The sequence below is a fragment of the Protopterus annectens genome, chromosome 17.part0 (genome assembly GCF_019279795.1).
Source record: "Protopterus annectens isolate FY-2018-M chromosome 17.part0, PAN1.0, whole genome shotgun sequence".
NCBI lineage: Eukaryota > Metazoa > Chordata > Ceratodontiformes > Protopteridae > Protopterus > Protopterus annectens.
In genome coordinates, this window is record NC_056751.1 from 140,719,193 (window position 1) to 140,742,444 (window position 23,252).

Genomic DNA, 23,252 nt, shown 5'->3' on the forward strand with positions numbered 1-23,252 from the left:
CCATCTGATGTTAAAAAAAAATGCATTCCAGGCTAGACGTGAAAACAGAATCCTTAAGGTTTATGAGCTTGTTTAAGGGCATGGATACTGGGTCAACCTGATGTAACAATACTCAAAATTACTAAAGTAGCAGGACTGTGAAATACAAAATCAAATGGACCCAGAGCTACATAATTCTACATCAGATTCACAGCCATTTTTGACTCTGCATGAGCAGGGGCTGAGGAAATACTCCATTCTAATCCAAATAGTAGTTATGCACAGGGCAGAGCTGCTTGTTGTTCAGCTACTCATGAGCAGGAAATGCCTCCACAATGGGTACGGTGAAAATCCGAACTGAAAAACTACACCAATGACCACTTTATGTCGGCAAACTGCAAAGCATAATAAACCTTACATCTGCTTCCTCATTTTGCTGTGTGGGTGAAAGGGTAGTAGAACAGGCAGTCTAAAACACTCAGTTTTCTTCTTTTACAGGAGAAAAGCTACACTAAGAGGAAAGGGCAGGAAGTGTGTGTGTGTGTGTGTGTGTGTGTGTGTGTGTGTGTGTGTGTGTGTGTGTGTGTGTGTGTGTGTGTGTGTGTGTACCCGTGCACACAAGCAAACACAAAAACATGTACAAAGCAAAGCTGTTGTTCAGGGAGGATTGTGAAGATTGTAACATACTCCAGCAGCAAACAATGAGTGCAGAGCAGGAACCAGCAAGATAGAATACCATTTCACTGCTGAACTTATAATCACATGTACACTTAGAAAATTTGTATTATTGTCAACTTCCAGTGCTTCTTAGAATTTGAAGCCAGAGACTTGCAAGAACATGCTAGAACAGCGGCAGAGTGAACTACAGCACGAAAAGAATGAAACAAGGAGGAGGATCCAAGTGCTGTGAGACAGAAATATTAACCATCTCACACAACATTGTAGTACCCCTTTTTGTTAATTCTAAAAGCACTGGACAATCTAATGAAGAGCATGACAGTAGAGTACATTTTTAAAAACAAATGTTACAAATGCCATGAAAGTATACAAAAATCAGTGTTTTTCTAATGTGTGCTACAATATGTGACAACATCCACAAACCTTTCCCCCAAGTTCACCACCTAATATACACACACAGTCTTTTTCTTCCACAACTCCAGTCCCTTCAAGCAACAGTCATACCCAAATCACACCACATACAAAGCACGACTGCTACAGCAATTCCACACGGACTTCCTAGCTACTTCTAAGTTCTTTACCAACCAGCAGTGTTTTCAGGCTAGGGACAGTTAGGGATTCAATTTTAGCTTCAAGTTTAAGTGCTCGAGTTCAAGCACTGCACTAAATTGAAACAGAAAACAAATAAATAGTTAACAAAAATATAACAAATGTTGAACTGTATCAATATTGTAAAATTTTATTTCAAAAAGTAATGTTAATGCTGATGACAGGCAACTATAAGAGTGATAAGAAAAAAACACGAGTTGTGTGTTCATCATATAATAATGAAGGGGTATAAATATGCATAACTATATCAGGGTGTAAGGTCGTCTAGAAGACCAACGAGGAATGTTGTGGGGGAAAAAGAGGAGTATTCCGAGATTCCAGTGACAGGAAAGTTTCATTCCGTCATGCGAGTATAGCCTCAGAGTTAATACTGTCAGACTGAAAAAGGTGGGAAGCCTGTCCCCATACAAAATAAAATCAACAAAGGTTTTTGACAACATGAGAGAATGGGAGTTCACAAGCACTACAAAAAACCCTTGCTATTTAGTATACAGACAGCCATTAATAAAGTAACAATGGCATTCTTCATAAAGCATGTACCTGCAAGTCTAGTGGGTTACAAGCGCATCACAGAATTCATTGCTGGAGCAAAAGACATACTGCTAAATGGAACCCTACACCAAATGCAGTAAATTGTTTTTCATGGTTCATACAAAAATAATATTGTGCTAATGAATGCTGGCAAAAAACACATACTGCAAATTAACACCACTGAGTGTTTTAATGGCAATGTTAAACAGCTATAGCAGTAAAAATATTGCATAAGGAAGTACTTAGCACACAGCTAATCTTTGAGACGGCATTCTGTGGTGGGTTTATACTTGGGAATTCCTGAACCTTCTCTCTGAGATGGGTGTTCAAACTTCTCAGTAAGGACCATTATTACAGAAAGCATTCCTATGTACAGGTTAAGGGAATCTGCCTCTCTGCTCCCCAGTTCTGTCCCGTTTCTTTAACCAAGTTCAAGTAGAAATGGAATACATTTCAAAATTACTAAATATCTTGAAATATACTTTACTAACCACCAGAATATGACAATGGTGAAAATGTCCCCCTAAACAGAAAGGGGTGAAAAATACCTGACTAGGTAAGGTCCCTTCTGAAGATCAATTAATACAGTGAATACCCATAGCTGAAGTATCCTACTGTAAGTGCCTTCTGAACTGCGTGCATACTGCAAACGTTACCAAACAGTAGGTCATAACGTTCTTGGAAGGAGGAAAAGTAAAATGGATCAATAAAGGATACAGTATAGGATGGACCTACAAAAGGAAGGGCTGGCTCTTGACAAAATGTTCGGGATATAATGCTCAGGGAATGTGTGAACCAGTGATCAAACAACCAGGGCAACATTTCTTGAGCTGGTATATTACACAGTGCAAGCGTACCTCATTTGCACAGAAACTGTTAAAGAATTACACTTATACCTGGATGGGAAGCCTTCAGTGGCCACTTTTTGACCAAATGCAAACAATTCAAAAATAAAATTGATTACAAAGGAGTTGTCTGTCATAAGTAAACTCCATCTAGTTTTATTAGGAGGGGCACTAGACCCCTCCTTACAAACAGTCTAATAAGAACAAACACCAAAAGTGAACATGAGCAGGATGAAAGGTATAAGGCATGCTTGGGTAATTTACTTAGGTTGATTCTGCACAGTATAATACACCATCATGAAAATGTTTATCATGAAGACATTAAAGAAGTAGGCTACAAAGTCAGTAATTGCTTTAGTGGAAAGTCATCAGGCTGCATTAACCAATGGGTAACTCACTTACTCGTGGCAAAAACACTGCTGCATGCGATCTACATGGAAAGGGTAACTTCTGGAGTAGCACAACCTCTGTCACCCGAGGTAATGGAAAAGAACAGAGTCAGTTTCCTAAAACCATGCACTACTTTAATAAGGAAGAACCCCCCAATGGAGGCTGACATCAAAGATACACAAAATGTGCCACTCATATTGCACATCTAGACAGAGAGAGGTGAATAGACTAGTTCAGATCAACACAACTACCAGCACCACATTACGTGAAACCGATCAATCCTAAGGTCAGTCTAGCTGTCCAAGACCAAGCAGGGTTCCTTACACAAACCAACTCAGAAATCTCACTTGAAATCACAAATATAAAAAGTGTCTTCCCAGACTAAATTTCAAGTTTGTTGAACCAGTCAGTTCACAATATGGATGTGGATGTATGAAAATTATGAAATTAAGGTGGGTCTATAAGAGTTAAAAGATTCTTAATAAGCAGTTTAAGATGCAGGATTTCCTAAGAGACTGCATTAACATTCTGTGCGGAGCTGCAAGTCTACCCTCAATTAGGTCATGAAAGGACAAAATGGCTAAAACATGGATCTTGGCTGCTGAGAAACAAAAACCCAAGTCAGAAAAATGTCTCAGATAAAAAAAAAAGTCCTCCAGTGGAATGACTTTTGAGATGAGAATAAAAAAAATTACATGATCATAAGGAGAACCTCTTCCATGTTACCTTAATAGGTAACTAAGGCAAAGGGCTCACATAAGAGCATGTAAGGCTTTCAAGTTTCTGGGCACGAAGTTGGGTGACAGTAGAGTAGTACAGCCCTGAAGTAGAGGTGACCCTCTCTGTGCAAAAGGGGGGTGGCCCCCATCACTATCACTAGAACCAGAATCTTGAAATCAATGGAGAGGAAACACCACAGTCTGTGCCTCCAGATCAGTACCAGAATGACTGATTCAAAACCTGTCTACCCTTACCCTGGGTGTGACACATATTAACAGGAGGGGGGAAATGGAAACACTTAAGAAGGCAGCCTCCTCAACCACAGGAAGGATGAAGCCACTAACAAACCTGACATTAATCCTTACCTTTAAAAGATAAAATTACTTTGCAAGTACCGCATTTCTATTTCAGGTGAACAGATTCACCTCTGCTCTGTCCCACGATGTCTCGAGATTAACAGCCAGAAATGGGGTGATTACATGGTTAGGGGAGTACAGCAAGAACCTTCTTGTACATAGATTAAGAATACTTTCCTTGAAGTTTGCTTAGACATTAAACTTCTGCCTAAGAAAGATTAGCAACCTGAACCATATGAGGCATGTAGGGCTCAAAGGATCTGTAAAATGCAATATTTGGAACACTGAGAATTAAAATGCAAAAAGGGGGAATATATACTAATTCCAAGACTTTAGTGTCACAGAGTGTTCACCCTACTTATAGGTGATATGAGTTAGTATGTACAAGTAGCACAAGTGTAGGTGGGTGTAAGGGGGTGGGGGGGATTTGCACAGAATCAGACTGCTCACCTTATTTACAGGTAATCTGAGCTACTATGCATAAGTAGCACAAGTGTAGGTAAATGTAAGGGGGTGGGGCGGACTTGCAAAAATGATTTAAAAAATGGAATTGGCTGCCCCCCCGCACATCATGCTTAATTTTCAAAGTGTTGGGACTTGCAGTACTGGACTCAAATGTCTGTCAGAGAAAGTACAGTTGTGTATACTTACCATATTCACTGTTGCAGTCATTACATTTGGGTTATCTGCTTGCAGTAGCCCTCAGTCGGCCGGATTAACAAAGTCTTGGGTCCTGCATCAGTTGCTGTCCCTTCTTCCTTGACGTCAGATCGTCAGGGGTATAAAACATGCAGCCGATGCCATTACATCAGTTTTTCTTGCCCCAGATGTCATGTGCCCCCCTAATGGGAAGCAATTAAATCTATAAATACAAAGATATACCTCCAACAAAAAAGCAAATACACCAAAAAGCTTTTTGAGCATAGTAAGTGAGAGTAGAGGTATAGCCAAAAGAAGAAGGGGGCTGGAGAGAGGGTAACCAGGACTGCAACAGAGAATACACTCGAACATCTACATTTATGGTAAGTGTACACAACTGTACTATGTTCTTCGTGTTTCACTGTTGCAGTCATTACATTTGGGTAGATTCCCAAAGCTAAGGCTGGGAGAAGGAATTTAAACAGAATTAAAACCAGCAATAAGGCCCTGCAAGACTGCAGTGGCAAAACCAGCTCCAGATTTAGAGAAAATTGGCAAATGATAATGCTTGGTGAAAGTATGCACAGAACTCCAGGTAGCAGCTTTTAGGATGTTCCTAGTAGGGACGCCCCTGAGAAAGGCTGTAGAGGTAGATGCAGCCCTGGTTGAATGGGGTCTGATGCCCTGTGGGGTAGGTTTTCCATGGTGCTTATAGCAGAAATGAATGCAGTGGCCTATCCATTTTGAAATTGTTTGTTTTGAAATAGCTTTCCCCTCTTTTCCTGCAGCAAATGCCACCAGCAGTTGTTCAGATTTCCTTTGAGGTTTAATACTGTCCAAGTAGAATCTAAGCTGTCTGTGCACATCTAAAAAGTGCAGTATCCATTCCCCTTTGTTTTGTGGGTTAGGAAAGAAGGTGGGCAAATGAATGGACTGATTAAGAGACACACTGGATACGACCTTGAGCATGAAGGAGGGATTGGTTCTGATGGACACCCTGTCCGCATGAAAGATGATGAAAGGCTCCACTGCCATAAGGGCCTGTAATTCAGATACCCTTCTTGCAGAAGTGATTGCTAAAAGGAAAGCGGTTTTCCATGAAATAAATTTTAAATCTGCAGTAGCAGCTGGCTCAAAAGGAGGAAGAGTGAGTTTCTCCAAGACAAAGGTAAGATCCCAGGCTGGAGTTGGAGCTCTCCTGGGTGGCCTTAAATTTTTGGCCCCTCTGAGAAACTGCTTGAGAAGTGGGTGAGAGAAGAGGGGAGGCTCTGTGCTATAATGAGCTGAAATAGCTGAGGCATGAATTTTGATGGAGGAAAAGGACTTATGAAGCATCTCAGTCAAGTATTGTGGAATCTGAGGTAAATTGGGCACTGCTGCGTTCAATCCTTGAGACTGGTTCCAGGCACAAAATCTTTTCCATTTTGCAACATAAGATTTTCTAGTACAAGGCCTCCTTGCCTCCTCTAAAATGATATCCATCACTGATTTACTGAGGTTCAGTGTTTGCAGCTGAGGGTGCAGAATCTGGTTCTGCTGCTGAGACAACAGGGAAGGAGTCTGATGCAGGTGCCATGGAGCCAAGCATGACATACTGCGCAATAGTGGGTACCAGTGTTGGCGAGGCCAGTCTGGTGCAATTAAAATTGTCCTTGGCTTGTCCTGTTTGATCTTTAGTAGTACCTTGGAGAGCAGAGGCAGAGGAGGAAAGGCATAAACTGACAGTTTTTTCCAGCTGAGGGATAGAGCATCCACTTTCCAAGCTAGCTTGTGGGGAATCCTTGTGCAAAATTTGTCCAGTTGATGGTTCTCGGGGGGAGGCAAACAGGTCTATATCTGGGCTCCCCCATTTGCCTGTCAACATGTTGAAAATCCCAGGTTTCAGTTTCCACTCGTGTGGGTCCATGAGGTTTCTGCTAAGTCTGCCAGTGTATTTAGTTGACTTGGAACACTATATTTAAAACCCATTTGTCCTGGGTAATGAGTTCCCAGTTTTTGGTCTGTAGACCAATCTTTCCGCCTAAAGCAGCATTCAGTTGGGAAGTGCTTGGAAGTTTTAAAAGCAAGTCATTAAGACAGTTTTCCATAGGGGGGAATCTTACTACTGCCAGATTTGGGTGCGGAAACCCCCCAACTGCTTAGTCTTGTGTGTCCCTTGGGACTGAAACCTGGGGTTTCTGCTGTGTCTGGGTTTGGCTTGAGAAGACCTGGAAGGAGGTGGAAAGGACCAATTTTTAAAGGGCCAGTGCCTACTAAATCTAGGAGGCTGAACCTGTAAGAAATCTTTAACAGTTTGCATAGATTTAGCTTTATCTTCCATCTTTTTAAGAACTTCCTCAGCCTTGTTGCCAAACAGACAGTCCTGATTTAAGGGAGCATACAACAATTTAGCTTTAACATGATCAGTCAAAGACTGCTCCTTAAGCCAAGCATGCCTTCTGAGCACAGACCCAGTAACAGCAGCCCTGCAAGAGGCCTCTAACGAATCAAATCCACATTGTAAAGTATGTTTTCAAACCTGTTCAGCAGAATGCATTAAATCCTGTAATTCTTTATTTTCAACACAGTGAGGAATCAACATCATTTTCTGTTTAAGCAATCCAATAACATGTCGTTGATACTTTAACATATGAAACTGGCAGTTTAAAGCCCTAATGGCCAAGGCTGCAGAAGTGTAAACCTTCTTACCCCATCTATCCAGTGCCCTGGAGTCTCTATCAGGGGGAGTAGGATTTTTAGCAGTAGAAGCCTTAATGCCCTTGGGTCCCTGTGAAATAGTCTCTGGATCCGCAATCTGATTTTTTTTTTTTTAAAGGAACTTGTGTGAATCAGGAACCCTGTAATATCGGTCAGGTTTTCTGGGAGCAGGAGGCAAAGAATCAGGGGCCAAGCTAGATTCTGTAAAGGCATCATCAAAAATGTCTAGTAGAGGAAGTATAGCTAAAGGCCTATGCTGAGGCATGAGTAAGAAATCTCTAAGTCTCTTTTTTGAATCAAAAAAATCCTGGCTTTCCTAGTGGAAATGCTCTCTTAGAGTATGAAAGGTCTCACCAAAAGAAAAATCCTCTGGAAAGGAAGCAGAGGGAATAGAGTCATCTGCATCAGAATCCTCATAAGTAGATAAGGGCAAATCCAGATCATCAGAAGAATCAGAAAAATCAGAATCCTGGTCAGAAGATTCATAAACAACTTCAGTCCTAGATCTCTTAGAAGGGGAGTGGGGGGAGGTTGGCTTCCCCTGATCAGAGTTATAAGATCTTCAGCCATTCTTAACATTTGTTTTTTAAGCATATGGCCTGGGCATCGGTTTCTTAGGCATGGTTTGAGATTTTGGCCTAAATGAAGAAGGAGGCATTGGTTTAATATGCAAGTCCATAGGCCTGAATACACCCTCAGAAGCTGGTGCCTGCACAGCGGCTCCGGACCCATCCAAGGTAGATACATCTGCAGGTTCCACAGTTGAAGTATCTCGCGGCACACCGGACTCCGAATGGGTCTCAGTAGAGGCCTGCGAGTCAGACGTAGTGTGTATCAGGGACTGCGAAAGCGCCTGAGTACCAGCGCCTCGGCGGCCTGTCTCTGTCTTTATCTTTGCGTTTTTTCGGAATCCCGGTAGTCAGATGGCTAACCGACGACATTTCTGGATAATTAAACAGAGAACCGAAATATTTAGAGGCGAAAATATACAGACGACGGATAGTGTGCTGATTAAATAAAGCACAAAACAGACAGCAAGGTACGTCATGGTCAGGACCTAGGCAAGGAATACAGTACGAATGAAAATCTTTGTGAGGTATATGCTTTCCATAAGTAATGCAATTATTAACTTTTACTGACATCGATAAGGAGCAAGAAAAGGTTTCCTCAATGGCGTACTTAGCTTTAGTTGAAGACTTCGGTTCTGAAACTCGAAAACGAAAATTTCAGGAGTTGGCTGACCGGCATTTGCGAACTGCTTCGGCTTCGGGCACTGCACAGAAAGAAAGACTGATGTAATGGCGTTGGCTGCATGTTTTATACCCCTGACGACCTGACTTCATGGAAGAAGGGACAGCAACCAACGCAGGAACCAAGACTTTGTTAATCAGGCTGACTGAGGGCTACTGCAAGCAGATAACTCAAATGTAATGACTGCAACAGTGAAACACGAAGAATGTCACTAAAAACAATAGGCTAAAGAGAACTGCCTGGCACTCTGTAATGACAGCACAAAGTTTTCTGTCTAGGACATTCAAGTACCCCTAGGCACAGATCCAGATCAGAACACTACCTTACGTCTGAGGTCAGTTTCTGCTTTTGGGAAAAGGAAGTAGGCACTGCTCCAACTATTTCATAAAAAGCTATATGGCAAAGAACTGGAAAGTACAGTTTTGTACCTACCATAAATGTAGATGTCCGATAGGAATGCATCTGCAGTCCTTACAAATGGGTTGTCCTGTCGTCAGGCAGCCCTTCGGTCGGCCGGATTCCAAAGTCTGGGTCTGGCCTTGGCTGGTGTCGCACTTCACCCGACGTCATAGCTGCAGTTCTTCGGGTATAAAGGCATCAGCCGACGCCATTTTCCTCAGTGTTTCTTGCCCCAGATGCCAGGTGCCCTCTTGGAAGGCTAAATTTGGATAAATGCCAATGATTCCAAATAGTAGAGAGCAAACACAAAAATAAGCATGTATGTACATATATACAAACAAATACACCATAATAGATTCCCCCAGCTAGCTATAAGATGGGCAAATACCCTAGGAGCACCACAGAGGGGAAGGCGGGTGGGTAATCCTGACTGCAGATGCATTCCTATCGGACATCTACATTTATGGTAGGTACAAAACTGTACTATGTCCTTCAAGGATGCATCTGCAGTCCTTACAAATGGGTAGAATACCACAGCCAAACTGGGGGAGGTGGAAAAATAAAGTTATGGTGTAGTTAGGATCCCTTACAGCAGTGGCAAAACCTGCTCGTGATCTAGAGTATAAAGGTAAATTATAATGCTTGGCAAATGTATGCACGGAGCTCCAAGTAGCAGCCTCTAAAATGTCCTTGGTAGCCACTCCTCGTAAGAAGGCTGTGGTAGTGGCTGTAGCCCTTGTAGAGTGAGGCCTGATGTTCTCTGGAGTTTTCTTTCCATGGTAGTAGTAACAAAATCTAATGCAATTTCCTATGCACTTGGAGATTGTCTGTTTTGAAATTGCTTTTCCTTCCCTTCCTGTTGCATATGCTACCAGTAGCTGGTCAGTTTTTCTATTGCCCTTGATCCTGTCCAGGTAGTAGCGTAATTGTCTATGTACATCCAAGGTATGCAGCAGTCTTTCTCCCCTGTTCTGTGGGTTGGGGAAGAATGTAGGTAGGTGGATAGCCTGATTTAAAGAAACTCTGGAGACCACCTTAGGCATAAAGGAAGGATTTGTTCTCATGGACACTCTATCTTGATGGAAGATCAGGAAGGGTTGTACTGCTATTAATGCCTGAAGTTCAGATACCCTTCTTGCTGAAGTGATTGCCAGCAGGAAAGCAGTCTTCCATGATAAGTATTGTAATTCTGCTGTTGCTGCTGGTTCGAAAGGAGGAAGTGTCAATTTTTCTAGCACAAAGTTCAAGTCCCATGCTGGTAATGGTGGCTTCCTAGGAGACTTTACATTTTTAATTCCTCTCAAACTGTCTGAGCAGAGGATGTGAGAAGACAGGAGGATCCAAGTCGTATTCTGCTGAAATAGCTGATGCATGAATCTTGATGGAGGAATAGGACAGGCCTGTGTGGAAGAGCTCTGCCAAGTATTCCAGGATGTTGGCTATGTTTACCAGTGACACATCTCCTTTTGCAGTACTCCAAATGAGATATCTTTTCCATTTTGCTGAATAATTTTTTCTTGTTGAGGGTCTGCGAGCCTCAAGGATAATGTCTTTAACCCTTTGGGATAAATTAGGGTTAATTGGTCTTATGCAATGTTCCAGGCAGTCAGCTGCAGAGTTTTCAGGTTTGGATGCAGATTGTTGTAGTTGTTCTGTGTTAACAGCAAGGGAACCAGGGGTAGTGGCCATATTTGTTCCCGAGACATGCTCCTCAGTAATGGGTACCAATGTTGCCTTGGCCAGTCTGGAGCTATCAGAATGATCCTTGGACGGTCCTCTTTGATCTTCAATAGCACCTTGTGCATCAAAGGAAGTGGTGGGAATGCATATGCTGTCAGGTTTTTCCAACTGAAGGATAGGGAGTCCACCTTCCAAGCAAGTGGGTGGTACGTCCTTGTGCAGAATTTCTTTAGCTGGTGATTGTGTGGGGATGCAAATAAGTCTATTTCTGGAAGCCCCCATTTTCTTGTAATGGTTTTGAAGATGTCCGGATGCAGCATCCATTCGTGGGCATCTGTGGTAGTCCTGCTTAATATGTCTGCTACAATGTTTTCTTTTCCTGGTACAAAAATTGCTTTTAACTGAATGTTGTAGCTCAGGGCCACATTCCAGAGGTCCAGTGCCATCCGGCAAAGAGGATACGAATGTGTGCCTCCCTGTTTGTTGATGTACCACATAACTGTGGTGTTGTCTGTCCTTATCATCAATAGACCTTGTTGGAGAAATGGTCTGAATGCCTGAATTGCCAGTTTTACTGCCAGCATTTCCTTTAGATTTATGTGTAGGTGCAGTTGGTCTTGAGTCCATAAGCCTTGTATGCACTTGTCCAGCATGTGTGCCCCCCAACCGAGGTCTGAGGCGTCCGTCGTGATGGTTTGGCTTGGTTGAGTACTGTGGAAGGGCAATCCTGTGTTTGATTGACAAGCCTGAGCCCACCATAGGAATTCTTGCTTCAGGCATGGAATAATTGGAATCTGGGTTTCTAAGCTGTGCTTGTGTTGAGACCATAAATTCCTTAGGTACCACTGTAGTTTTCTCATATGCAGTCTGGCATGAGGAACCAATATTATGCAGGATGCCATGAAGCCCAAGGCTTGCAGTACTTTTCTTGCGGTCAGATGGTTCTGCTTTGTTAATGCCAAGAAGTAGAGAGGTAGCTGCTCCTGTTTTTCTACTGTTAGGAATGCCATTTGCTTTGATCTGTCCAACTCTGCACCCAAAAAGGTTATTCTCTGGGATGGTATCAGTCTTGACTTTTTTATATTGACTGTGTATCCCAGGGATTGTAGCAGGTAAATGACCCTTTGTAAGTCTTCTGCTAGCTTGTTTTTGTTGTCCGCTTGTATCAGGCAGTCGTCCAGGTAGGGGTAGATTTGGATTTCCTGAAGCCTGCAATGAGCAATTACTGATGCCAGGCATTTCGTGAACACTCTGGGCGCAGTAGATAAGCCAAAGGGCAATGCTGAGAATTGATAATGCTCTGATCCTGCAAGAAATCTGAGGTATCTTCTGCAATTTGGTCGTATGGGGACGTGCAGGTATGCCTCCTTGAGATCTAGAGTTACCAGCCAAGACTCCTTGCCCAGCATGGGAAGAAGCTGCTGTAGAGTCAGCATTTTGAATTTTGGAACAATGAGGAATGTGTTTAAAGCGGACAGGTTGAGAATAGGTCTCCATTTGCTCTCTTTTCTTGGTACCAGGAAGAGTCTGGAGTAAAATCCTTTTCCTTGCTCCATAGATGGTACCTTTTCCACAGCTCTCATCTTTAATAATTGGGATATTTGTTTTAGAGCTTCTGCCTTTTGATTTGGAGGTAGGTTTGGCATTCCTCTCTTCCCTGGTAGAGTATGGAAGTGAAACCTGTAGCCTTGGTCTATTGTCTGTAAAATCCACTTGTCTCTTGTGATGTAATGCCAGTTTATTGAAAATAAGGCAAGCTTCCCGCCTAAAGGTGCTTCTAGTTGCTCCCTGGTAGGCGGTGCCAGAGCCAAGTCACTGATTGTCCTGTAGTTGTGGTGGTGGCTGTGTCCGTGGCTGTACTTCGCTGGTTGTTACTCTGCCACTGGCGTCCCCTGTAGGCACCCCTGGATTGGTTTCTGCCTCTTGAACGCCTATTCCTGCCCCTCTGAGCTCTGGATGAGTCTGGAAAGGACCAATTCTTGGAGGGCCAATTCCTGCTAAACCTTGGCGGTTGGACCTGTAAGAAATCTTTTACTGTTTGGACAGATTTTGCCTTCTCTTCCATCTTCTTCAGCACCTGTTGTGCAGGAGAGCCAAACAAATTGATCTTATCCATAGGAGCATCTAATAGTTTGGACTTGACATGGTCGGTAAGGCCTGCTCTTTTAACCATGCATGCCTTCTGATAACTGTGCCAGTCATGGCTGATCTAAAGGAAGCCTCCAGTGCATCATAGCCGCATTTTAAGGAATGGTTACTGACAGATTTTTTGTCTAATGATTCATCAGAGGACAGTTTTTTGGTTAACTGGTCTAGCATAAATTCTTGACACTGGATCATGTGAAATTGACAGTTCAAGGCCCTAGCTGAAAGAGTAGCAGAAGTGTAAACTTTTTTACCCCATCTCTCTAAGGATCTGGATTCCCTTTCTGAGGGGAGGGGGTTCTTAGCAGAAGTAGCTGCTACAGCCTTGGGTCCTTGGGAGATAGTCTCGGGATCTGCAAAAGGAGCCTTATACAAATGGTAATGTGTGTCCGGGACCTTGTAGTATCTATCAGGCTTAGCAGGGGCCGGAGGTAGAGAATCAGGAGCAGTACAAGCATCATTAAATGCATCATCTACAACAGAAAGAACTGGAGGAATGGCTAAAGGCCTATGTTGTGGTAAATGCAGAAAGGTTCTAAGCCTTTTTCTGGAGTCTGAAAAATCCTGGCCCTGCCACTGAAATTGTTCCCTCATAGCATGCAAGGTTTCCCCAAAGGAAAATTCCCCAGGCGGAGAGGCAGAAGGGATGGACTCTTCAGCATCAGAGTCTTCATAAGGGGAGAAAGGAGCCTCTGGAGGGTCGGAATCATCTGAATCATCAGAGGAATCATCTGTAGAAAGTGGCTGAGGGGGCTCTGCTCTAGGCCTCTTCTCTGGAGGTGGCTGAGAGGACCTGTCTGGTTGAGGTTGGGATCCCCGGATTAAAGAAATGAGATCCTCTGCTAAACTAAGCATTTGAGAACTAGAGCTGGGCCTGTGAGAGAGGGTCTTAGCAGGCACAGTCTTAGTAGCTTTAGCTGCTTTAGCCCTGGCAAAGGCCTTAATGGACATGGCTGCAGGAGGCCTAGCAGCTCCACGTGCAGGGGTTGAAATATCCAAGGGAATAGTGTCATTTAATTCCTGAGAAACTGCAACAGCAGGTGGGTTTTCTGAAGCCGATTCCACCAGGTTGGAAGAGGCCTCGGTAGAAGGTAAGGTTTCAGCTGAAGGAAGAACCGCTTGCTCGGTTTCAGCTGAAACCGAGACACTCGCGGTTGGCTTAACCGCGGTTTCGGCTGAAGCCGCGGACCGCGAGTGTCAGTCCTTTTCCTTGCGCTTTTTAGACATTTGCGTAGTCGGAGGATCCGACGGCATAATATAAGCAAAATCGGAGCCGAAAAACTCCTCAGCAAATTCAGACCGACGTCTAAGCGTCCGCCGGTTAAAAGAAGCACAGGCTAGACAAGCTGCTACGTCGTGGTCTGGGCCTAAACAGGGTAAGCAGTAAGAGTGGAAATCTTTATGAGGTATTTGCTTCCCACAAGTTAAACAGTTATTCACTTTTTCTGACATCGGCTGAGGCAAGAAAGAGTCCCCAACGGGGTACTTAGCTTTTTAGAAGTCTTCGTAGTAGTATTCGGTAGTAGTAATCTCTGGTTCTGACCGACCGGCCACTTGCGAACAGCTTCTGCTTCGGGCACCACGCGGCAAGAAAGACTGAGGAAAATGGTGTCGGCTGATGCCTTTATACCCGAAGAACTGCAGCTATGACGTCGGGTGAAGTGCGACACCAGCCGAGGCCAGACCCAGACTTTGGAATCCGGCCGACCGAAGGGCTGCCTGACGACAGGACAACCCATTTGTAAGGACTGCAGATGCATCCTTGAAGGACATCATAAGTATGATCCAAGTTCCTGAGAAGCTATGACTCCACAATCACTGGTACTTGGTACCACACTGTCTCCTGCAGAACCGACATATGAAGTGTACAAAGCAGGCCACAACACCTGGTTGCAATATGAGGCCAAACAGCTGTTATTGGATGTAAGCCTGGATCATACAGTCAGATGGTTCTCTCCTACACTTATGTCATCTGCTAACAAGCATTAAACTACATCTGAAAATCTAACATTGAACTGTCAATGATTACAGGTTCAAAAATGGAAATGGGAGTAATAGAATGGGATGAGACTCAATGCTCCCCAACATATGGCCTAGTACAATGCGCAAGCACAACAACAGTAACTGTCAGAAGCACTCCCATACTATATATCTGTACTACTCACACTTGGTGCCTCCTACAGAGCCCTCCATCCTCTTATTTTGAGCCATGGTCACCATTTCAACCACATACTAAATGATGAAGATGGGCTGACACGTGTCACATCTCCTGTGCCTAGTAGCAGGATCGAACTGCTGCAGAACGTGCAAGAAGGGATAGTCTGATCCAGTCCCAAACAGTGCAAACACACATCAACAGTCCAAGACAGAGGTCTAAAAAAAGCATAATCATCTCACAGTGTTGTGTTTCTTTTGGGCCACAGTGGGACGTATGGTAGCCATGAAAGAACACAAGGTAATCAAGTTCAAACTATAAACCCACTAAAGACAGCAACTGTAAATAAGACTGTAAAATATTTGACTGCAACTTTCAAAGTGCATTAGCACATGCAGCGCGACCTAAACCAAACAAATGATGACTGATGTTTCATACTTCCAGGGTCTGCATCAGATAGAAAAAAAAAAGTTTTCTTTTCTTTCACTTTTTCTGTAATTATGTCATTATTATAAAAAACATATTTTAGCTAGTCTGACACATGCCAAAATTAAGAAATTCACTATGAAACAAATCATTTAAAAACAATTCTCAAGTTTCTTACTTTTACAAAACAAAGTGGAAGAAATGCTACATAGTAGGCACTGAACAGAGAATTAAAGAGAACTTCCTTGATCCTCTTGTTAAAATCGGCTTTTAGGCACTCCACCTCACTGCGGATAAGGTCTGGAGAAAGTGGACAGGAATGAGAAGGAATAGAAATGGAATAATTAAATTGTTCTTTGAGGGACTCCCGCAGGAGTGAGAGGAAGTCTTTCGATTTAACCAGAGCTCCCATGTCATCACAAAGTTGCTCTTGTGTCAGGTAACCACAGTCTGCTGGGAGTAAAGGAGTCCGGCTGTCATGGTGGAAGCAGCACAGTGGAACATAAACACCAAACCTGTATAAAAAAAAAAAAAAAAAAAAACAAAACAAAAAAAAACAAAAGCACATATTCACTTTCTACTTCCTTGACATTTTCAAAACCAAATATTTGCATTTTAAGATATATGCTACAATTATTCATCCCTGGCTTTGCACCTATGTCCTTAATGGACACAGGCAACCTGTAATGGTTCATCTCCCAGGCCCCTGCTTACACACATCAATGGTACCAGAACTTGTCAGAGATTTGGGATGCATGGCTAGGCTTAAACAGGCCCTTGTGGTCGTTAGCCTAGTAAACAACTATGAACCTACTACCAGCATTACACAGTCATTGAACAGCCCACATACTGGAATACCTGTACATGAATAATGTGCCAGGATACACGTAATCTAAGGATAATGCATTCAAGTGCACGGTTTCCTCATGTGTATTCAGATACCATTTCTACCATACCTTTGCACTGATCTATCTTAAATACCAAATTTTCCTGACAACCGGCTATCATTTTAGGAGCATCATAAAAGTCAATTTCACCAAAGAATACTACTCTCACAGAAATCTACCCATCATCTTCCTTCTGAACCTTCCCTGTTATAAACTTTGGTGCATTGTCATTACTAATCCATTTTCTAGACAACTTCCAATATCAACTTCATTTTACCTTTAAGATACTTAAAAGTTTTAGGTTCCTATTCATTTTGCACACTTCTTTTCTCAAAAATCAAAAAATCTCCTTTTTAAAAGCAATTTTATTTTTTTAAGAATAAAATTTGTTGCTGATCTTCAGCAGACTAAATTTATTAAAAAAAAAAAACAGTGCAAACAATGAAATGTGGCCAATGTCATCTACAGCACTTAATAAATCACCAGTACACAAGGTATACCCATCTTCTACAGACAGTTCTTGACAAATGCCCTATAACCAGTGTAATCTGGTGGACTGGGACCAAAATGATTGACATTTCATGGAAAAAGTAAGACAGAAACCTGAAGTAAATATGAGAAACCCATGTAAGCAGAGAAAGTAAGGAAAGGGAAGTAAACCTGATGATCAAAATGCCATCAAATGTCATTTCCTACTGAAGTGAGTTTTGACACTTCCCAAGAATCTCTGATGCAACCTCTGCAACAGACAGAAATGCAACTGTCTGATTAAGAACAAATTACTTTGATAATGGCCTACCACTTTTACTCTCTGCAAAAGACACAAATGTTGCTACAACTGCCTGTACCACTCGCAGGACAATAATATATCACAGATTAAATACACGGGAATTAGATACATTTATCTGCTTCATGATTAATAGGTAAACAAACCACTTTAAAGAAAATCAGTATCAGTGTGCTGAATAGTGGGCAGTGTACATGAGCAATAACAAACTCCTGCATTGAATTCACAGGATCTAATGAGGCTGGATGGTACATCCCTGTAGTCTGCTTCTTCAACATGTAAGTGGAATATCTTTACCCCTATTCAATGAAGTTATGAGCTTCCCATTTCTTCCACACAATAAGACGTTTCTAAGCCATATTAATGGCTACTAAACACTATTTCCAACAATGAAAATGCATGCTGCAAGTTACAAGACAGAGAGACAAAAAAGTAAATTTAAAATGTTTTGAATGCAAAACACGCTTGAAGAATAGTAATAGACTGCATTCAGCAGTTGCGTCATCTTGCCACAAACTTGTAGATGACTGGAGAGCCTACAGAAGAATGAAAAACGTGGCTTTGACTCTTTTTACACCTTCATTAAATTATCAGCTAAGACACTGGTGCACATACATTAATATGAAAGAAAATATACTACAGTAAGTTTTTTCATTACCATACACTATACATATATGTGTTTTCTTTTTATAACACCTGTCATTCAGTCCAGCTTTATATAAACTGCTGAATTCCCACCCTTGCCTTAAACCTCACTCCTGAACATTATTCTGCATGTTCTTTTCCCACAAATTCCATGTACTTCTATGTAATTTGCTCCTTCCCTTTTCTAAATATCCTTCTTGTATCTCTTTTACAATACACTGTACTTCAAATACAGCTAGTTAAGTTTTTCATTTCTTTTTATTTTAGTAGTTGCTTTTTGACAGCCAATAAAATTAAACATACAGCCTTACTATGTCTAGGTAATACAGATCCAGCTCAAAGAATCAGTTCCTTAGTCATAGCCATTTTCTCCCACAATATTTCTGACAGAGACTCTGCAGGGAATTTTTAAAATCTATTATCTCGTTACACTCCCAAAATGCAAGTTCCCAGTTACATGTTTCTTCCCCATCACACCTCCCAACATCTGCTTTCGACCTGAGGAAAACATTTTTGAAGCCTACTTGGGGTAAAATACCTAAGCAATCACTTCCAAGCAAAAATCCTAAGCCTTCTGGACTTTGCTGCGTACTTAGGAACCATATACATGTCTTCTCAATCTTTCCATGTAGACTGCTATTCCCATCTCTATTCCACTCTTTTCTGACCTTCTCTGCAATGTTTTATATGCCCTACTAATTATCCCTTTTTTAGCAGCAGCTCGTGTTCTAGCTTCAACCTTGGACTCTACCAAGGCAGGTTTTTCCTATAGGACTCTTGCATCCTTTTATCCTTGCTACATTTTGATATCAATCTTTGGTAGGGAAGGCAGTCCAAACATCTTCACAGCCTCATCCAACTCTTGTTACCTTTTCTTCTCTAGTTATTTGCTCCAAATACCTAGATTCCTTTGCCAGTTTTCTGCAGTAAATTCCAGCTCCCACATTCCTATTTCTGTACCCCTATTTACAGTCATCCCTACTGGCAACATTTCCTTTCTCCATTCCCATTGGCTTCGTTCTTAGAATACTTTCTACAACTTTATGAATATAATATTCTGCATGGTGGTTGTTATTCTCCTTAAAGATCTGCATCCAAAATCCCACTCTCTCCTAATTTCTTGAACCCCCCCCCCCCAACCGCTTCAACATCCCTTTCCACTTTGAAAGTTAGCTTTCTGCTTGCATTACTTGAGCTGTAACTGTGTAGCTCTAAATTAAAAGGTCTATTAAATCAGGTAACCCTAAGCCACCTTCGATTGGGAGGAACTACGTTTTGTACTTTACTCTTGCTCTCTTCCCCTCCCAGACAAATTCCTTCAATACTATTAATCACTGCCCACAACTTCTGTGGTTGATAAAAATATGCCTAATTTATACATAAAACTATGGACGAAATCTATTTTCACTGTCTACATCTTACTTTCTATATCCACAAACAACATCTTCCAGTTTCTTAGTTTTTGTATTATCTTTTAGTCTCTTCTCACATTTCCTTAGCTGCCACAACAGAAGCCTTTTTAGTCCATACTCCCAAACACCATCTTATGTCCCTATAAAAATGGGCATTGCTGAACAAATGTGTCAGTACATGATTTAAAGTTATAGCATTTGTTTATTTTCTTTAATTTTATATCCCAAAAACACATTAAACTGTTTAAAAATGTTCCACAACACCAAGATGTCTTTTTCTGGACATATCAAGTACAAAATAACATAACTTGCAAATAAAGCCAGCTTTTCATGATTGCCATACCAATTAATATTCTTGAATTTTTAAGCCCCCTGTTTTCTTTGCCACTGCTCTAAATGTAAGGCAAATAACAAAGAGGAAAGAGGACACCCCTGCCTGTTTCCTCTGTTCAAACAACTTGTCTGAGAGGAACCTACCCACTTTAATTCTTGCTTATGATCCTTCATATATCCTCCCATTTAACCTTACTATTCTGTCAGGGAATGCAAATGCTTCCATTGCCCTACTGAAAATCCCAACTTACTCTGTCGAAAGTTTTCTTTGCATCAACATCCACTAACAGCAGCAGCATTTTCTTATATTCAGCTTCTCTCTGGATCATCATTGTTCTATTAATGTTGTCAAATGCTTGCCTCCTATCCACAAAATCACATTAATCCACATCTTTGCCATTTTTAGCTAGCATAGACAATAAATACTTATAATCATAGTTTAAAATTGAAATGGGTATATATGAAGCTGGGTTTGATGGATCTTTACCACCTTTTGTTAACAGACTACAGCTTTCTTCCAAGATGCTGGCGATTCTCCTCCTTTTAAAATTCTATTAAAATCTTCCAGATCTTTATCACTTTCTTCCATCTTAACTTCTAGACTTCTACAGGAAAACACTAGAGTTGTGTAAGAAATTACCATAACAGTAGATGTCCTACTGATCACTGTTGTAGTGTTGCAAACAGGTAGGTTATTGCCAAAGAACTTTGATGTCCGGCAGGGGTACTAAAGGCAAATTCTTTCATAGAACCATATATCCAATGTATGCCCTGAGCCAGCAGGTGCAAGGGTACGTGTAAATCCTCACACTATCTCAAAGTCAGTAAGCCAGCAGAAGCCTGATTAAAAAAAAAAAAATTAGATCCACTAAGATGAGAAAAGTAAGCAGTATAAGTCTCCTCCTCTGTCACTGAGTGAAAAGAAGGGTTAAAGGACAAGTAGGGGGGAAGGCATACTGCAACAGCAATCAGCAGGGCATCTACTGTTATGGTAAGTTCTTACACAACTGTACTATGTCCTTCCTTAAACAACTGTTACAGTATTCATAGGTTCATAGGTGTGTACAAGACTAATGGTCCGGGGCCTTTACAAGCTTAGCCCATAGGATTACCCTGGCACCGTGCCACTCAACTTTAGTTCCCAGTTCCTCTGTCGAGTAAAGCCACTGGGGTGAATTTTCTATTTCCCATCTACTCATCAAGATTTCTCTTGAAGAGGGCCAGTGAGATGCTCTGCTTGACATGTATGGGAAGTCTATTCCATAGCATGGGCAATCTCTGGGTTATGAACCTGTCCCTCTAGCATGTTCTGTTGACTGTGGTAATGAGGTCTCTGGATCGTGTGGTGCGGAGGGATTTGGGATTTATTTAGATGTAGCATTTCTAACAGAGCTGGGTCAGACATGGCTTTGTTAAGTCAAGCAGTGATCACCTCTAAGTAGGCATTATGAGACAGAGAATAGTTGGAGATTTTTTAGTCTGTCCATATAGGACAAATGTTTAAGGCCTAGGATCCCTCTTTGTGAGGTACTTTTGTGGCCTCTCCAGTTGTTGCAGGTGTTTAGTGAGGTACATGTCAAATGAGGCACTGTACTCAATGATTGGCCTAATGAGGGAAGAGTAGAGGGAGACAATGCCCACTTTCTTCCTGGATACAAAACCTTTAGTAATGAGATGTGCCACATAGGAGGACTTTCTGACCACAGTGGCAATGTGGTGGTCAAAAGAGAAGTTGCTGTCAACCTGTGTTCTCAGATCTCTTATAACGCCTTCTGTGTTCAGTGGACTACCACTGATGTGGTAAATTCATGGGAACTGGGTTTTTCCCAAAGGGGATGATGACACATTTTTTGGCATTGAGCTTAAGGCCATGGTTCTGACACCAGTCGTTGGTTTCAGTGAGGCCTTTCTGTAGGATGTTAACATCACTCGGGGAGTTAATAATAGCTCCAACTTGCAATCATCTGCAAACTTTGTCAGCCAGAGTCCCTTCGCGTTGGCCTGGACTTCAGAGAAGTAGATACCAAACAGGAGAGGACCCAGGACCAAACCCTGTGGGATTCCACTCATGACTGGTTGGCAGTATGACTTGGAGTCAGCTACTTTCACACTGGGGGTTCTACCTGTGAGTCAGTTTGCAACCCACCTAGTGATACAGAGGTTGATACCTAGCTTAGTGAGTTTTTCTATGATACCTGAGTGGGGAATGGTACCAAAGGCCTTGGCCAGATCAAGGTAGGCTGTATGAACCACCTTGCCTTCATCCACAGCTCTGGTGACTGACTCAAAGTCATCGGCCAAGTTGAGCAGGCATGATCTACCCTTCACAAAACCAAACTGTATGGGATCCAGAGTTTGGAGATCCCCTATATCCTTGTTTATTAGGTCCATGATGATGCGTTCCATAACTTTGCACATCAGACTCATCAGGCTAATGGGGCGATAGTTCCTAGGGTCTGTAGTCGCTCCTCCTTTGTGGAGAGGGATGACTGTAGCAGTGCACCATTTGGTAGGGACAAAGCCTGAGGTGAGGCTGTGAGTGAACAGGGCACACACGTGAGATGCCAGTTCACTCTGTAGTTCATGTAGAACACAGCCAGGGATATTATCAGCTCCCATAGAAGCTGTAGTCTTGGCCTTGGACAGTGCTGTTTTAACCTGTGCAGCAGTAATACTGGGTGCCTGGCAATCTACTGGTATTGTGACTGGCCCCTTGGGGGGCTAAAGTTGGCAATGAATCTGTCTGCCAGTATATTGGCAATATCTGTTGGCTCGGTATAGGAGGTACCATTGTGCAGGAGCTCAGAGCAAATCTGGGTGATTCCCAAAGCTTACGATGAAAGAAGGGTGGTAGGCTGCTGTACAGGAAAACTGTCCAGTAGACTAGAAAAGACTGACTAAATGCAGTCCTGGATCTAGAAAAGGCATCCATTCTGTAATGGTTTTAAAGGAGTGTACAGAAGACCAAGTAGTTACTTCAAGAATGGTCCTAGAATCAATCCCTTATAAAAAGCTCCAGATGAAGCATCTGTTTCAGTAGAATGTACCTTTGCTGGTGAGGTTAGGGGTCTGCCATGCTGAGCAGAGCTAAAGGCAGTTTATTTGTAGATTCATTTACCAATAGTTTGTTTAGAAACTGGGTTCCGTAGTTTTGAATCCTGGAATGAGACAAATATTTTGTCAGATTTATGGATATCTTTTGCCTTATCTACATAAAAACTGAGTTGCTTATGAATCAGGGGAAAGGAAGATATTTTCCTCCTCTTTTTTTGGTTAGGGATGAAGATGGAACAGTTAATAGCTTGATTAAGAAACAGTTCATTCACCATTTTAGGCATGAATGGGCAATCAGCCTTCAAGGACACTCTATCCTTGTGAAAAATTAGGAAGGGAGGGAAAGACATAAGGGTCTACAGCTTTTAAGACTCTTCTGGCAGAGGTGAGGGCTAACACAATAGTTTTCCAAGTACAGAATTTGAGACAAGAAGGGGCTGCTGGCTCGAAGGAAGTTACAGTATGTTTTTCCAGCACAAAAATGAGGTCCCAAGCAAGGATAATAGCTTTCCTAGGTGATGCCAGGTGGAGCATCTCTTTTAAGGAACAGTTTAACCTCTAGCCTAGCCAGAAGAGGGGGATCCAGATACAGTGGAAATGTGTGCCTTAATCAATGAGTATGTTAGGCCAGATT

General features: G+C 42.2%; 1 protein-coding gene across 1 annotated transcript in view; it reads right to left on the bottom strand.

Annotated features, from left to right (window-relative positions):
- Positions 1–23,252, bottom strand: part of TMEM39A (transmembrane protein 39A) — a 448,606-nt gene that overhangs the window by 162,802 nt on the left and 262,552 nt on the right. Inside the window, exon 5 of the mRNA XM_044059483.1 lies at positions 15,679–16,015. Coding sequence (XP_043915418.1) covers positions 15,679–16,015 — 337 coding nt within the window. The remainder of the gene's footprint in view (positions 1–15,678; positions 16,016–23,252) is intronic.